This window comes from Osmerus mordax, chromosome 6, assembly GCF_038355195.1.
Source record: "Osmerus mordax isolate fOsmMor3 chromosome 6, fOsmMor3.pri, whole genome shotgun sequence".
NCBI classification, from domain to species: Eukaryota; Metazoa; Chordata; class Actinopteri; order Osmeriformes; family Osmeridae; genus Osmerus; species Osmerus mordax.
In genome coordinates, this window is record NC_090055.1 from 9,729,083 (window position 1) to 9,746,321 (window position 17,239).

The following is a 17,239-nucleotide window of genomic DNA, read 5'->3' on the forward strand; positions in this document are numbered from 1 at the left end:
TCAAATCCTGCTGGCCAGACTTTCTGAGATGGGCATCACTGGCACTGCACTTCAGTGGATCTCATCCTACCTGTCGGGAAGATCCTACCAGGTCTCCTGGGGAAGCAAAGTGTCAGGCCCCCGCCAGCTCTCCACTGGTGTCCACAGGGATCCGTCCTTGGACCCCTCCTCTTCTCCCTCTACACCACCTCGCTTGGACAAATCATCACCTCCCATGGCTTTTCCTACCACTGCTATGCTGACGACACGCAGCTGTACCTGTCGTTCCCCCCGACTGATCCGGGGATCTCAGCTAGGATCGAGGCCTGCCTCACAGACATCTCCGCCTGGATGACCGAGCACCACCTCCAGCTGAACCTCGCCAAAACAGAACTTCTCATCATCCCGGCCAAACCCTCCATCTCCCACGATCTCTCAATCACCCTGGGATCGGTGACGGTGACCCCTTCATCCTCTGCCAGGAACCTCAGGGTGACCATGGATGACGAGCTCTCCCTCACAGCCCACATTGCTGCGGTCTCCCGGTCGTGTAGATTCACCCTCTACAACATCCGGAAGATCAGGAGATACCTATCTGAGCATTCCACCCAGCTGCTAGTCCAAGCACTTGTCCTCTCAAAGTTGGACTACTGCAACTCGCTGCTCGCCGGTCTCCCAGCATGCTCAACCCGCCCTCTCCAGAGGATTCAGAACGCGGTGGCCCGTCTGGTCTTCAATCTACCCAGACGCTCCCATGTTACCCCGCTCCTCATCTCCCTCCACTGGCTTCCCATCACGGCCCGTATCAGATTCAAGACTCTGGTACTGACCTTCCGAGCGGTAAACGGGACTGCACCCGACTACATCAAGTCTCTCCTCCCGCCTTACACCCCCCCCCCCCCCCCCCCTCCAGCCTTAAGGCCCCCCCCCCCCCCCCCCCCCCCCCCCCGCCACCTACGGTCTTCTTCTTCTGAAGAGCGCCCGGTTCCAACACAAGCTCTTCTCCTGTCTGGCCCCCCAATGGTGGAATCAACTCCCCACCTCCATCAGGGACACCGACTGTCTCCCCACCTACAAGAAAAGGCTCAAGACGCACTTGTTCCGGGAGTACAACGGCACTTAGGAATGCTTGGCTGGACCTGATGTTCCCTCCAGGATCACAATGACTGGTATTGAGAGACTTGTTGCTCTTGTTGGTTAGTTGGAACGGTTTCAAATTCTTGTACTCGCCGTGAAATATTTTACTGTTGATTGTTTTTTTTTCTACAGGTACACTCTTGCATTCTTGTGGGGAGTTTCATATTGTTCAATTGTAACTTGTTTAGGTAAAATTGTTTCTACTAGATGATGTAAGATGGGTCTGTAAACCTCTCCCCACTCTGCCTCTAATTGGCTGTGAGGTTAAGGCATTAGGAGTGACGATTGGTTCCAGAGCCAGTTGTAAAGTTAGGAAGCAAAGAATGTCCCTTTCTTCATGAACTATCAGCATCAAATTATAATAAACTATAATAATGTTATTTTTTTATTATTATTTTTTTTAGGGGTGCTGAGATTAAATTTAGGGGTGCTTGAGCACTCCTAAAAAGGGTCTAAAATCGCCAATGGCACAAACCAGTCAAGCACACCCGGTTTCAACACTAAAGTAATTACCCTGCAACAATGGAGCCAAGCAGTAGTGAGAGTCAGAGTCATGTTATTTCAGTCTTGGAAAAACAAAATGAGAGAGCCTTGTGAGTTTAACAGTCTCTTTTATTTTTGCCTAGGAGAGACATTCAGGTATTCGACAATGACCCTGCAATATCACACATTCATAATGGCTTTTGAGCACAGCATTGAAGAGAAGACTGACAACCCGAGCGACTACTTATATTTTCTCTAACAATACACAAGGGGGTAGCCTAGGAACCTTGTCAGAAGCTGTCAGCATATTCCCTCTGCAGTGTTTTTGAGAGGAGGTTGCAATGGCATGGAAGAGGTTGAATAATGAATGAGTTGAACTTGCCTGGCAATATGTGGAACATATGTAAATAAGTACTGTTTGATAGAATTACACAATGTTCAAGTATGCCTGATGTGTATATGTGTGTCTTTCCCTTTAATATTCTGTCGCAATGTACCAGTCATTTTATTTCCTGCTTTGGCTCCTCCTCTTCCCTTTTGGCATGTGCCTGCATGGGAAAGGCATGGGAAGGTGCCTGTATGCATTTACATTTACATTTAGTCATTTAGCAGACGCTCTTATCCAGAGCGACTTACAGTAAGTACAGGGACATTCTCCCGAGGCAAGTAGGGTGAAGTGCCTTGCCCAAGGACACAACGTCATTGGCAGAGCCGGGGATCGAACCAGCAACCTTCTGATTACCAGCCTGATTCTTTAACCGCTCAGCCACCTGACTCCCCTATGCAAAGTAAAAATAATCCACCGTCCATCACTACCTGGCGTCCAGTCATATACACACAAGAATTCTAACACAACACAGACTACCGGTACACCGGTCACATCCTAAACATTATTCAAAAGTTGCCCTACAAACACAGGGACAAATGGAGAACTGTGGTCCGTGAGTTGCAGGAGAGGCGTGGTCAGAGCTATGTTTACTGATATTGTTCAGTTTTTTTTTCAGGGGGGGCGGTAGACTTACATTTAGCCTCCCATTCATTTTCAAATGAATGGGAGGCCCTTATCTCTGTCCCTGTTCTACAGCAGTATGGAGGTACCCCAGGAGCTCCAGGTTATGGAGGATTTCCTGGCCAGCAACAGGACCCCCTCTTTGGATACTTTACTGGAGTTGCTGGAAACGTAATACACAACCTTATGCAACATAATGAACAACTTTTTGGTCAACAACTTTTTGGGATTGTCCTCCTTTTTGGACCCAAGTGTCCTCCTTTTCAGGGTCATGCTTTGGGTCACCCTATCCGTGGCACACCTAATAATGACAGAAATGATTGGGGATCCTTTAAATGGTGTTGAGCACCTACGCTTAAAATGACATGTAATCAAGTTTATGCAAAGTTTTATTTGTGAATTCATTTCCACGTCTGTAGTTTGACTTCTTTGATTCAGTCAGAATAAATGTTCATGACAGTTGTCCTATTTTCTCAACTGTGTGCCATTGGTACAGTAGCTGTCACGTGATCAAATAATCTCACTGTGTGTATTACCCAGATGCCATCTCTTTACATGGCTCTGGTATATGGCTCTATAACAATAATGAACATGCAGATTTATAAAATGATACATTCAACCTTTGAGCTACAAATAACTTATATTTTAAACAACAGACTCCTCCCACATTCATCCTGGTGAAAGCTGACACACCCTCTCGACAAAAAAAAGGCAGGTCAGCAAGCAGAGCTAGCTACTTGACTTCATCAACCGCGACAGGATTTAAGATTACAACGTTCAATTCCTTTTTGTTCTTAAAAATGGCTTATCCAGGATATGGTGCTCCACCCGGTGGCTATCCAGGAGGGGTAAGTTATTGATGCAAACAGTTTATCAGATGTAATTGCGCATAAAAAGGGATAAGATCAATGGGTTAGGTGATGTCGGTGTCCGGAAATTGACTTGTTAGAGACAAGGTTGACTAAAACCGTTTCAAACCATACAATTGAATAGGTAAAGCTACGCATAAAAACGCGACACTTGTTTTGAAAAGTTGTCATGCCCACAAGCAGCGATCCATTTGCTTTAATTACTTATCTCTATTACTAGTATGGGGGTCGTGGGACGACTCGAATGTGTTACGACAAAGCATACGGAAGTTATTCTATCCACATAGTAGGCCTATGGCGTAAATTGATGCATGTCCAAGATGAGGCATCTACAATAGAATAGCCTACGTTTGGTGTATTTCCTGTGAGGCAGCGTCTTTCGCAAGAATGTGCCCTGGTATTTTCCGGATTTAACGTTACTAAATAAGAGGAGGCGTGGTCAGTACCCTCCCACGATAGTGACAGAATCTTTTTAATCTACAAATGTAGGCCCTACACTGTAGATGGCAAAGTCGTAAACCTTTCTACTACCACCCATAATTGTATCAGAAACAAATGCAAAATAATTATACTCCTTCTACACATCCTACTACTCTGTACGTAACAACGCTGCAGAGTTAGACAGGAAATAACTGAAAAAGTGGACTTCAAACTGATTAACTACACTCATGGTAACAAGTCTCCATAAAAGACATGGATATGGTAAATGATTCAAATTATGAACTTTGGGCTGTGTTGCAATGCTGTCATCTACGCACTCTTTTTCCGATGACTATCCTTTCTATAGCCTGGCTATTGTCATTTGCACCATAATATACAGCTAATACAGTAGGCTACACAGTCAATGAAACAATGTTCCCTAGGACCATGGTGCTACATAGAACAACACAGAGCTACACAAGACTGCACAGAACAAGACTACACAGAACTACATAAAGTGCACGTGTGCAAGCAGTGTACAAACAACGCAAGACAGTACAACATTTGTGAAACAGGACAGGCTCAGTAAAGGATAGTGCTGTGCCGTACAGTAGACAGTTTTGGGTGCACTATGTGCCATCACACGTTTAGCGAAAAAATATATAACAACATAATGGTGAAAACTGCTGTATCCCTAGCCCCAGTCTTATCTCTGCTCCTGTTCTACAGCAGTATGGAGGTGCCCCAGGAGCTCCAGGTTATGGAGGATTTCCTGGCCAGCAACAGGACCCCCTCTTTGGATACTTTACTGGAGTTGCTGGAAACGTAATACACAACCTTATGTAACATAGTGAATCAACATCAATTCATTGGCATATTCTACAGACTGCCACCATTTATTTTAAGACAACACACAGACATTCTCTTATGAATAATATTGTGTTGTAGATCACTTTGCATGTTTGATAAATGACTGATTTATCTTTGTCTGCTGGCAATGGTAGGATGGACACATATCAGCAGAGGAGCTTCAGGCCTGCCTCACACAGGCTGGCTTCTCTGGAGGTTACAGACGTAAGAAATACACTCACGGGGATCAATGTGTGATGTTAATAAGTTGAATATTGATCTGGGGATCATGTCTTGACAGATACTTTGTAAGAGATGAGTTCTTCATTACTGAATGTGGTCACATTTTTCCACCCTCATCCAGAAATACATATTTTTGTTGTTGTTAAATTCTGTTTAGGTCCAGGACTTCAAAATATGGGCTACTGTATAGGTTATAAATTGTCTTATTTTGACAGCTTTTAACCTGGAGACTTGCCGTCTGATGATCAACATGTTGGATGTATCCTTGGCAAACCAGCCTATCAAAAAATGTCTTAAATAATTGATGCAGCCAATTAAGCGGAACCTGCTAGCAAAATATTTCTCAAATATTTTACAAATATTGTCTGTTGTCCGCATATTACCGTTTGTCATTGGTTTGCAGCCAGTGTATGTTTATTCTGTTGGTAAGGCTTTTTAAACAAGAGGGAATTCACAGTAGCTGCAACCACACACGCGCATGCATCCACACGTTTGGAGACCTAAAAGCTGACTGATGAGCTGTGGAGCTACTGGTCACAGCTGAAAATAGTATGAAACCAAGCGATGAACAATGTCACCTCAGGCTATGAACAATGCCAGATGTCTACCATGTGTTTGTCAGACCACTATGTTTTGCCACATTAGGCTGCTAGAATTAATGTCAGAAACGTACACAGTGTCAACAAATGACTTGGAGAAATAATGTACAAAATAACAGCTGTTACGGTTTTTTCCTCAACCAAAGTACTTCCTGTAGAGAGACATGTCCTGCACCATGGGTTTCAACGAGTTCAAGGAGTTGTGGGCTGTGCTCAACGGTTGGAAGCAGCACTTCATGTCCATCGACCGTGATCGAAGTGGGACTGTGGACCCTCAGGAGATGCATCAGGCCGTCTCCACGATGGGTATGAACATCACACAAGGAGGCGTGATTTTATTGGTGTAGCTAACTGCTAACACAATACAGTGAGAAACAATAGGACAGCAGAAGGCCCCGACTGAGGGGATGCCTGGTGGAATGAGAGAGAAATGGTGATGAGCTGTGGCTTTTCCTTGTTTGATCGCAGGCTACAGTTTGAGCCCACAAGCCATGAACTGTGTCATCAAACGTTACAGTACTCAAGGGAAGATAACGTTTGACGACTATGTGGCTTGTTGTGTGAAACTCAGGACGCTGACTGGTGAGTAGACTTTTGTGTTTCTGTTATCACTGCTCATGGTTGTATTGTACACACAGTCAAAACCCTAAACCTGGCCATAAAATGCTCACTTAAACAATACAAGGAGTATTAGGTACCAGTACTGTAGTTATACAGGTATGAAGGGAAGTTGTTGAAATATGTGATGAATGCATAAGATAAAAGTAGGCTCATTGTTTGAACTGTTTGCCTATTTAGGCGGCTGCATATATGAAAAACCAAACACCTAACCCCAAAAAAATTCTAACAAAAGGTTTCTCAGCTGTTTTTTTGGTAGTATTAGGTGTCCTTAATAACATACTAAAAGTTTGACCACTAGAAAGGTGTAATTTTCAAGATGGCGTCCAAGATGGGCTGGAAACCCTTAAAATATCCAAAATCCTTGACTACTTAAAACACCCCCCCCCCACCCCTCCTCCCTGGGAACAGTTATTTTCCTGCAGTCTTGCAACATTGATCCTGCTTTGCTGTTCCAACGGTTCCTGATCATGTCGAAAACTGGAAAATGTAATGAGCTCATTTCCTGAAGCCCTGTTCGAAGGAAAGGAAATCTTCCGTAAAGCCAACAAGCCCCAACTAACGCAGGCAGTCACTGAGTTCTCATGCAAGAAATCTAACGAAACTGTCCTGGATTCCATCCCACCAACTGAGCATTATGTCCTTGACGGTGGCTCCCTGGTTCACCGCTTGGCATGGAAAAAGGGTGACAGTTACGGTCAAATGCAGACTTTACCATACGCTATTATGGTAAAGCAACAGTTGTTTTTGAAGTTATAGCGAAGGTCCTTTCATCAAAGACAATACGCATCAGAGACGTGGTGAAAACACTCACCCCATCGTTAACTTCAATGAAGAGACTGAGTTTTTGGTAAGAAAGAAGGATTTCCTTTCCAGATCTTGCAACAAACAAGGACTTATCAATCTTATGACCGAGGAGCTGGAGAAGAAGGGCTGCACTGTTATCAATGCATCAGGCGATGCTGACGTGGACATTGTCAAAGCTGCAGTCAACGCCTCAGAACATCAGCCCACAATCTCCAGTGTTTCACCTAGGTTTACAGCTTCGAGGGGGGGGGGGGGGGGGGGGACATGCTGTCGTGTAAATAAGATAAATAACATAAGGCCATTTTAGTTTGTTTAATAAAATAGCAAGCTATAGACCTGTTTTATAGGAAAGGTAACCAGAAATGACTTATTTTGTGATCGGGCGCTATATATATAGTTTTTTTTCATTAACTTGACATTCCAGGGGGGGGGGCGGGGGGTGCCCTTGGTGGGGCGGGGTGCCCCCTAATATCTCTACAAAGCTACTAAAGTGTACAACATCAGTGAGATGAAACAAATCCTGGGTAGTGACTTGTGTTCCCAGTTGCTGTTTATTCACGCCTGATACAACTTCACACATTTTTTGAGTTGGCAAACAGACAGCATTCCAGAAACTTGTGAATGGCGAATCAACCATCCAGTCCTGTGCGTGCAAATGTGTTTCTGCTCATCAAGCAAGGAATGTCATAGAGGACAATGGGACCAACGCAATGGCAGTGTTGTTTGGCGGAAAGAGTACCGATTCACTTGCCTCTTTGCGCTACAACCTTTTTTTTAAAGAAAATCGTTACCGCCAAATCATTTGTTACCCCAGAACGTCTGCCTCCAACTGAGTCCTCAACCAAATACCACTGCCAAAGACTTCACTCCCAGATCATGGTGTGGATTGGAAAGGTGGCAGCCCTGTTTTGACTAATTTTACAGTACCAGACAGTTCTAATGAATGTATTCTTTATTGGAATCAAAACAATGGTTATGAACCACAGAAACCACCAACTCTAGGCAAAACAATATGAGAAAGGAGAAATATGCAATTACTAAAGGGAAATTGTACTTACTTTCGCATAAATATGCTTGTAACCAATGGCTTTAATATATAATTGTACTTGTAATCACTTATCTATCATGTAAATATGCTCATTAGAATATTACATGGCCAAAACATGTATCAGGCACCAGTATTCCTGGTCTAGGAAGAATACAAAGGAGTAATGGTCATTTTAAGGACCTGATGGCCGCCATTGAAAATGGGGCCTTTCTTGGAGTCAAATTTTGGTAAACTTTTAGGATGTTTTTAAGTACATCTGATACTACTGTAAACCACTGAGAAACCACCTGAGGTTTTTGGGTGCGTCAATCCATATTTGCAGCTGACAAATTGTTGAACATGAATGTAACCTGGTCATAGCTTTTTTTCTTCTGTAAATTAGATCAAACCTGTAAAGAAGTCTGCAAGAAATACTAGTGTTTCAGTGCTTCATGTTTTTATTAATTTATTTTTTAGATGTATTCAGAAAAAGGGACACAACTGGACAAGGTTCTGCCGCATTTCAATATGATGACGTAAGTCTTGCATATTACTATTCATAAGCTGGTCAAAAACAAAACAAAAATAATGGCAATCTTTGATCTGAGTCAATGTATTAAATCATGTTAAACGTTTAGAGAAAGACCCTTTGTGTTTTCACAGTCTTCCTCTTTCCCTCTCTCATCAGTTCATCCAGTGCACTATGAGCTGTTAAAGAAGAAACACGGAAGAATGCAATTTAGATGGTCTGTCTATAATGCTAATAAATCTGCATGAGTTCATGTTTCCCCAATGTATGTATTTTATACTCACATACCTCTTTTCATAAATGATTGTTTTTATATTAACATGAATTAATCCTCATTAATCCACTATCCCTGTTAATAGAAAATAGTTTTTGTTTTGTTACTGTGTCACACGCCATGTTAAAAAGTAACTAAAATCTCTGAGTGAAAGCTATCCTAATACTCACACACGACTAAAAGCTGTCTCAATTGCAATTATTTTTACAAAAGCTTTCAAGTTGGTAAATGCTAGCTCTCTCAAAAAAAATATATGATTTTTTTTATGTGGAGTTGCTTTTTCAGGGTACCATTTTGTCATCAAAGGGAAGGATTGTGTAAGAAGTACCCTACCCCCCCAGACCTATCTATACTGTAGTGTACACAATTGGCCATGTTTAGTATCTGTATCCATTTTAGCATTTCATTAAGGAAGACAGTAAATTATTTCTGTATTTTCTGAAAATATGATGGGATGGGCTAAGGCTTAACCTGGGTATTTTGTTACTCTTTAACATTAAGATATTGGAAGTTATTTTAGAACTCCCATTATAACCAATGAAGATATAGGAATGATGCACATAACTAAATGTTGACCACTTCTGTGCCTATGTACTGAATAAACAGGTATAACTTTTGTGTCATATATAGTAAGTCCTCTCATGTTATCTGTTTCCATCATATTAAAGGCAGGGAAGGTAATGTTGTTGAGAAGCACTTTTTGTCATATATGCTGAAATAAATTTCACATCCTGATAGCAACCAATACAATCTAAAATCAGTCAAATTAAATAAATCCGATATCTGTGGGTGTTGCAGGACTGTAATAAACATGACCAATCATTAAGGTAGGACCTGCACAAATTATAGGATGGCATTCAGACTGAATGGAATGATTGTACGGGCTACTCGTCTATCTACCGAGTGCCAGTCGTGTTTTTTGGAGGAGTGGCTTTTAAGGGAGTGGGATGTTTTGGTTTGAATCCTTTCAAACTTGAGCAAAAATTGCTATTTTGCAAAAGTTACTGCAACCCATCCTGCCTTTATTTTTTTATTTTATTTCAGCTAATATGACAAAAAGTGTCATATTACACATCACCGTATCAGTACCATTTACCGGATGCGCATGGTCCAAATTTGTGTTGCCTACTACATTCTGATAGGCTACTGTACAAGAGTTGTGAAACATCTGTGTTCTGATAGGTCATACGCATCCATTCGGACCCCACATTTAAATTCCGTAAACATTATATAATAACAGTGTTTCTATTTTTTGCTTTCAATGTTTAAACCTCGCCCTTCGCCGATTTTAACGTCAAACGCAGTTGTAGAAAGGCACAGTCTGTAAAAACAATAGGCACGCAGTTTCGTCCTTTTAGCAGCACAGCATATGAATTGCATTGCAAAGGGATTACGTTTAAACCTGAAGCTCTGAAATTATTGATACAGCATCACTGCACAGACTCAGAGTCATGGGCATCTGGGCCATTTTCGTTTTGGGGACGGTAGGCCTACTCCTGGTCCAAGTGTCAAAAAGCGACCGAAGTGGAAGCGCGGATTCTTGCAAGCCCGTGGCGGTGGATTTTTGTCAAGACGTGAGCTACATGACCCGTCATCCAACTGGAAAGAGACGGTACAACCTTGATCAGCTTCGCCAGATTGTGGACATGGGCTGCTCCGCGGAGGTCACAACATTCCTATGCCATGTTGTTTCTCCTGAGTGTGTCCCTGACAAGCAATCAACTCTACACCCGTGTCAAACGCTGTGTAAGAGAGTGAGGCGTGACTGCCAGCCTGTCCTGGAAGGTAAAGGTCTAACCTGGCCAGAAGATCTTAATTGTGAGCAATACCCAGAACGATCATGTGCCAATGTAAGTAAAATAAGAATAATCATCATTATCAATCAGAATAGGCTTTTTCATTTAGAATTTGGATTTGTGTATTAAATAAAATCCAGGATAACTAACTCAGTAGTCCTGCTTCGAGATACACCCCTCACCTTACATTAGGGTGATTCATGATTTGTTGGCTGTGACTTAATTACAAAGTTGTTGTTCTATATTCAAATATTAATATTTTATTCAGTAGATTCAGAAAACACTGACCTCCTTGTCCTCAATTTCAGAGTCGAGGGTCTGTCCCCACAGCTCCTTCAGAAACCTGTGAGCCCATCACCATTCCTCTTTGCAAAAACCTGCAATACTCACAGACTAAGAGGCCAAACATACTTCCACAGACCAGCCGGAAATGGCAGGAAATGGCTGCTTTGGAGTTGGACCAACATCAGCCCCTTATGAAAATCAAGTGTTCTCCAACACTCCAGCTATTCCTTTGCTCTGTCTATACCCCTGTCTGTGTGTCGGGAAAATCGCTGCCGCCATGTAAGGCTCTCTGTGAGGAAGCCAAAGCGGGCTGTGAAAGTCTTATGAACAAATTTGGCATGAACTGGCCTCGTGAACTGGAGTGTGATTCATTTACAAACGAATCCTGTGAACATGTATGTGTCCCTGTGCTAAATGCCTACCCAGAATTAACCATGCACAGTTACGTTATGATAGACACGGACATCAATATTAATTATTGTGTTTTTGTGTGTTTTTTGTATAGCTTGGTGTGGTCAGCATTCCTGCACAACAGGAGCCGTGCGAGCTAATCACAGTTCCAATGTGCCAAAACCTGTTCTACAACCAGACAACCATGCCAAACACTCTTGGACACAAAAGTCAAAGCGAAGTGACTGTTCAGATTGCCGCTTTAGAGCCTTTAGTGAAGAGTGTCTGTTCAGCCGATATACGCTTCTTCCTATGCTCTGTCCATACCCCTCGGTGTGGGGGAGGTGTAGTACAGCATCCTTGCAGATCTCTCTGTGAGCGTGTCAAACGGCAATGTCAGAGTCTGTTGGAAAAACTTGGCTTGTCATGGCCGCATCAACTGGCTTGTGACTCCTTTCCTGAGGAGTCATGTATAAGTGTAAGTATCAAATCAACATGTATTATCAAAATGTAACTTCTACTGTTTTATGAAGGATTAGGCCTGATATCACTTTATATTTAGACACTGACGTTGACCAACAAATAATCATAAACCAAATTCCTTCAACCATTCCATGTTATCCCTTGAATTTTGAATTATTTCCTTAATTTTGTCCACAGGAAGATAGCAAAACTGAGGTGTGTTTCCTTCATTGTTATTCATATGCATTCACAACATGTACACAGATGCCTCTTTACATATACTTTACATGGGTCACTACTACACATACCTAGACACAGAGCCGACCCAAGGCATAAGAGAACTAAGCGGGTGCTTAGGGCCCCCATGGCCACCAGAGGGCCTCCAAGAGCACATAAAATTACAGCTTAACCCTCGTGTTGCCTTCGGGTCACATGACCCAAAGGTTCATAACGAACCATCATTGTGTTTACCCAATTTTACCCAATACAAAAACAAATAAAAATAATTTTCTTTTAACCATTCCAATGTGGGGGGTCTGAGACAACCCGACAGTTAAAAGAAAATGCTTCACTTTGTTTTTGTATGAGGTAAATGTGTCGCAATACGACGGTGGGTCACAATGACTGATGGGTCAGAATGACCCGAAGATAACACAAGGGTTAATTAAAAATATAGATATATTATGTTATTGGTAATTATACAAATTCGGAGGGGCTCCCAAATCAATTCTGCTTAAGGCCCCATAAAGGCTTGGGCCGGCCCTGCCTAGACATGTTGGAAGTAAAAATAAATAAATAAAAAAAGTGTAAGTATTGTGTGGTTTAACAGGAACTCACAGCCGAAGAAGTTCTTGCCAAGCTGAATAAGCTTGGCTATTACATCAGGGATCAAGGTTGGAAAAGTTTTGCACATACACATTTTTGTTTCTTCATACAAGTACAAACATGCAGACTGTGGTTGATGTGGTGTATGACCTCCAAATAACGGTCGATCCTTCTTCCTCCAGAAATAAGTCTTCAGACTGCCCGTACATTTTTGGCTTTTATGGATGTATCCTTTACAGCTTAAAAATTATTGTGTACATCCTAGCACATTTTGGACTATTGACATATAGAATATGTATATGAAACAAATAATACTTATGTTTTTACTTGTTCCTCAGTTTTGAATTCTTAACCAGTTTTTTGTAGAAAGATAAATCGGGTAAACTGGATGTAGCAGAGTTTTCTGAGCTGGAACATTATGTGTCAACTATGAAGACGGAATTCATAGACTCTTATGAGTTGAAGAATCTTGGTTTTGTCACAAAACTGCAAATGAAAAATGCCCTTACTGTCCGTGGTAAGATGTTGTTCCACCCGTTGTCATGTTTTAAGGGCAAGCAAGCACTTCATGATCATTTTTATCAAAATAGCACAATTCATTGCTAAAGAACTGAAATACTTCTTGTTATTATGTTTTCAATTTGAAATACCCATACTATGTATTGCCATAGTAGGCTACTCTTCTGTGTCTCAATGTTATATTAGGGCAAAAAATAAAATAAATAAGGATATTACTTCTCATTATTTATATAATGGTTGTAAAAACCATAATGCAGATTTGTTTAACGCATGAAACAAAAATTCTATGTAATATTCTGTATTTTTAGACTTAATCCTGGATGATGAAACCTTCAAAGCGATGTGGGACAGATACACTACAGGTGACGGGATTAGATATGACGACTTTATGGCCATTCTGACCAAACTCAAGATTTTAAAAGGTAATTCCGACCGTCATGACCGAACGCCGACACATTAATGTCGATCATTGTTATGTCTCATCATTTTGGACTGTTTATCTTCTAGATGGCTTCAAATCCAATCTTCTCAGTCTGCCATGTGAGTGTGAGGTTGCGAGCTTCCACTTCAATCGGGTGAGTTGACAAGTTAGCAAAAAAAAATTACTTAACATTTTATAATTACACATAATTATAAACATTAATATCAATTTTTTTAATGAACAAAAAAGGACATTTTATTTAATGGTCTTAATGACAAAACACATATCAAGAGGCTTGTGAAACATCCATGCAATCTATTTTGAATTCCATTAAAAGTTTGGAGAATATTAGTTCTAGGGAGTCAGGTGGCTGAGCGGTGAGGGAATCGGGCTAGTAATCCGAAGGTTGCCAGTTCGATTCCCGGTCATGCCAACTGACGTTGTGTCCTTGGGCAAGGCACTTCACCCTACTTGCCTCGGGGGAATGTCCCTGTACTTACTGTAAGTCGCTCTGGATAAGAGCGTCTGCTAAATGACTAAATGTAAATGTAGTTCTAAATGAGTTCTAATTGTTGCCCTTTTTATGATAAAAGATAATGTTGACAATGCAACTTTTCCATCTCTATTTACTTGTTCCAGTTCATTCAGGTAACTTTTGTGTGAACCAGTCTGGGATGCAAGCTTTGTCCTCAAACATTTCAAGTTTGGACTGCAATGAAAATTACACTTATGAAATGTGCTGGGTGTTACCTCTTAGGAGCTCTTGTTAAAGGATGATTGTCAAACTGAGACAATTGTGAGTGAAAAGATTCACAATCCTTAACATCAAACCAATTATGTTGAAGTTATAGGCTACTGCCGAAAATGCTGATTGATCATTTTAGATGAGAAACACAAAACCTTTTCATGGAGCAAGATTAATATATCCTCCTGTGTACTGGGTGGAGTGTTTAAAGCTCTCTAACAACAATGAAAACATTACTATTCTATATTAACTGTGATATCATGTTCTCAAACCTACACATAACATATCAAAACTAACTCCTTATATCAAAACTAACTCCTTCCAATAAAGAATATGTTTGTACTTGTTCGTCAAATAATTGTCTTGTGGAAGTATATTAGTATCGACATGGAATACACTTTACATTTCTTTGAATTACAAGTTAGCCTTTTGTCCTGCTAGTGTACAGCATGTGTGTACAGCATTTCCTAGGCTAGGCGATACATGTATGTATTGGTGATGGGTGGTGGACTCAAAAGCACAACTCTTACTGTGGTTCACAAAAAGATACAAAAGATGAGGCTGGGACGATTGACTCCAAAGTACAAAGACGAACTAACAACAAGAGACAGAAACACAAGGGGTATATACACAGGGGCTTGATTGGCAACAGGTGATGTTGATCAGGGCCGTGGCGGTTAATCACACAGGTAGGGGACAGCCTGAGTACCCGCACATAAACACCACAATTGACAAAAACAGAACTCCGGGAACTATGAAACTGCACTGCAAACCCAGTTCACAGAACCCCTTAAGACCCTTATATTAATGCATATACAACTACCATGGTTTGAAACAATGCACATTGTTTTGTATTTACCTTTGTGATAATTCTTTACATCCTATTCCTTTTAGTATTATTTTCTAAAGTATCTAAAAGTGCTTTTCTCATATACTGTATCTACATCTTGAACAATTCAGAACAACAGAGACTCAATGCTATCCCTGTAGCTATACATTGTGTGAACTCAAATTTCTCTTGGTTTTCAATCACAATTTATTTTTGTCATTTTTTTATGACATCAATATATGCAGTAAACTCGGTGTAATGTTGGAATTAACCAGAAGAGGGAGTCAGAGATCTAAGTTGAGGAGACATCGTCCCAAGGACTAGTGGGGGGGGGGGGGGGGGGGGGAAGGGGGGGGGGGGCAATGTCCCTGTGATATCAAGCTTGCCCCCCCAAATGCCACTACAAACCACACCTAAATTAAAGAATACAATTAATCTAACTGCCAATGAAAATGTAATGCAAATGTTTAAACTGAATTTAAAGAATAAATTGTAGAATTATGTTCAACAAGGTATTTTGCCTATTAATTCCTGCAATGCACTGAAATATATATATAGGAGAATGGTAATGTCTAATGTAACTAGCCCCCCAACAGTATAACTGGCCCTAGCATGCCCCCCCCCCCCCCCCCCCCCCCAATGGTCTAGAACTAGAAAACAACAGTGTGGTTTTGTGTTTTAGTACTAATGTTCAGTACATGGTAAACCTATATAGGAAAGACTGTTGTAAATATTTGCAGATATTCTGTCATACATCAAACATCATGTGATAAAAAAGAATAATCTGCTCCTGGTTGTATGTTGTAAATTTAAGGAATTTCAATTTGAATTTGAAAAGGTAATTTCAGTTGGCCAAATTCACAGTTGGTCACAAGCCTGTCTTGAATACTGTGTACCTACATTCATGTATGATCAACTTAGTCAGCAGACACTTAAAGATCCACACAACATCAGACCAGATTAAACAGGATTCAATTTCCTGTGGCTTTGTTTTTAACATTGTTCATGTGTTTGTCGTGTGTTCACTGGTGTACGGTTTGGCCCATGTTTCAGACGTCAGTGTAATAAAGTGGTATTTGTGGAGCCGTATCTGAAGTTGACCCTGACTCGTCAGTCTCACCAAACAGAACCATCGTAAATGTCTGCGCACCCCGCTACATATTAACCACCTCTGTTGTGCATTAGTGTGTGCATGGAACAATTCTTGCTGATCATGAAATGCTCTTTAAAGTCTATTCATTGATTGTTAAATGTTATCCAGGTATTGAACAGGGTGTGTAATGTGTTATTATTGCTTTTGTGTTTTGTCAGTGGAAGACTAAACTAGGCGGGTGTGTCGTTGCGGTTTGTCGCCCACTGGCAGAACCATAACGGTTGTTTGTTTTTGCTTGTGTGAGACTTGCTTCACTCTAATGGGGTGTCAATAAGGCACGAGGGGGTCAGAGTCTGTCCTGATCGCCACTGGCGTGAAACACTCTGACCCTCTAGGTGAGGTCAACAGGTCATCGGTAGGCCAGTACCCACAATTCACTGCAAAATGAAACAACCATTGTTGGATCTGTAATAAGAAATGTGCATTATATGAAGAGAAATCGAATCTATTGCAGGATTTAGATAGAATGTAGATTTGTTCTTGTGATAGTTCAGGGGTCATTGAATTGGCTAGGCCGCAGTTGCTAGGTAGATAATCTTTCTGATAAGGTTTAACAAGCTGAGAGTTGTTTAATAGATTTAATTAGGAGAATTACACTCTGCTCTTGAGTTTTGTCGTAGTCCCTGGTCTCCCAGACAACTGCATAAAACTGTGCAAGTGTGTTTGTTTGGATGTGTGTGTGTGCGTGCGTGTCACTGTGTGTATTTGTACGTGTGTGAGTGTGTGTAAACAGTTACCCATTAACAAGCCAGGTCATCTTGGATTACTGTGCCTTTCTTTATTTGAAGTAAACCTTCTTGTTTTAATGACTCCCTCCTTCCCTCTCTCTCTCAGAGGATCTGTAAGACGTGATTAGAGACAGGGTCTGTTTGTCTAGTTTTCCCAGTGAAAGATGGACACCGCCAAGCACAGATAGGCGCCAGGTGAATATTTACTTCTCACCTTATCAGACGCAGAGTTTTTGTCGTCAA

The 17,239-nt window shown here is 41.3% G+C and overlaps 2 protein-coding genes across 3 annotated transcripts; both read left to right on the plus strand.

The window, feature by feature from the left end:
- Positions 1 to 3,298: 3,298 nt before the first annotated feature.
- sri (sorcin) lies at positions 3,299 to 9,524 on the plus strand. 2 transcript variants are annotated; one of them, XM_067237666.1, is made up of 8 exons: positions 3,299 to 3,456; positions 4,627 to 4,722; positions 4,902 to 4,971; positions 5,205 to 5,248; positions 5,747 to 5,894; positions 6,057 to 6,170; positions 8,518 to 8,576; positions 8,729 to 9,524. In XM_067237666.1, the coding sequence occupies exons 1-8, from the start codon at positions 3,409 to 3,411 to the stop codon at positions 8,753 to 8,755; spliced, it is 606 nt and encodes a 201-aa protein (XP_067093767.1). In that variant the 5' UTR covers positions 3,299 to 3,408; the 3' UTR covers positions 8,756 to 9,524. The 2 variants fall into 2 exon arrangements, with proteins under 2 accessions (XP_067093767.1, XP_067093766.1); XM_067237665.1 differs by having other exon boundaries at positions 3,310 to 3,456; positions 4,630 to 4,722.
- Positions 9,525 to 10,197: 673 nt separating this feature from the next.
- Positions 10,198 to 14,638, plus strand: LOC136944711 (uncharacterized). The gene is made up of 10 exons (XM_067238582.1): positions 10,198 to 10,693; positions 10,948 to 11,319; positions 11,430 to 11,792; positions 11,975 to 11,992; positions 12,606 to 12,669; positions 12,784 to 12,827; positions 12,968 to 13,118; positions 13,429 to 13,542; positions 13,628 to 13,695; positions 14,181 to 14,638. The coding sequence occupies exons 1-10, from the start codon at positions 10,295 to 10,297 to the stop codon at positions 14,202 to 14,204; spliced, it is 1,617 nt and encodes a 538-aa protein (XP_067094683.1). The 5' UTR covers positions 10,198 to 10,294; the 3' UTR covers positions 14,205 to 14,638.
- The last annotated feature ends 2,601 nt before the right edge of the window (positions 14,639 to 17,239 follow it).

What these genes read in the sequence shown, in the direction of transcription:
- LOC136944711 (XM_067238582.1), top strand. Translation starts at nt 10,295, where the DNA reads ATGGGCATCTGGGCCATTTTCGTTTTGGGGACGGTAGGCCTACTCCTG. An exon ending in CAAACTCAAGATTTTAAAAG is followed by an intron (nt 13,543 to 13,627) that starts GTAATTCCGACC and finishes TTTATCTTCTAG; the next exon opens with ATGGCTTCAAATCCAATCTT. An exon ending in CGAGCTTCCACTTCAATCGG is followed by an intron (nt 13,696 to 14,180) that starts GTGAGTTGACAA and finishes TACTTGTTCCAG; the next exon opens with TTCATTCAGGTAACTTTTGT.
- sri (XM_067237666.1), top strand. Translation starts at nt 3,409, where the DNA reads ATGGCTTATCCAGGATATGGTGCTCCACCCGGTGGCTATCCAGGAGGG. An exon ending in CTTCTCTGGAGGTTACAGAC is followed by an intron (nt 4,972 to 5,204) that starts GTAAGAAATACA and finishes TTATTTTGACAG; the next exon opens with CTTTTAACCTGGAGACTTGC. An exon ending in TGATGATCAACATGTTGGAT is followed by an intron (nt 5,249 to 5,746) that starts GTATCCTTGGCA and finishes TACTTCCTGTAG; the next exon opens with AGAGACATGTCCTGCACCAT.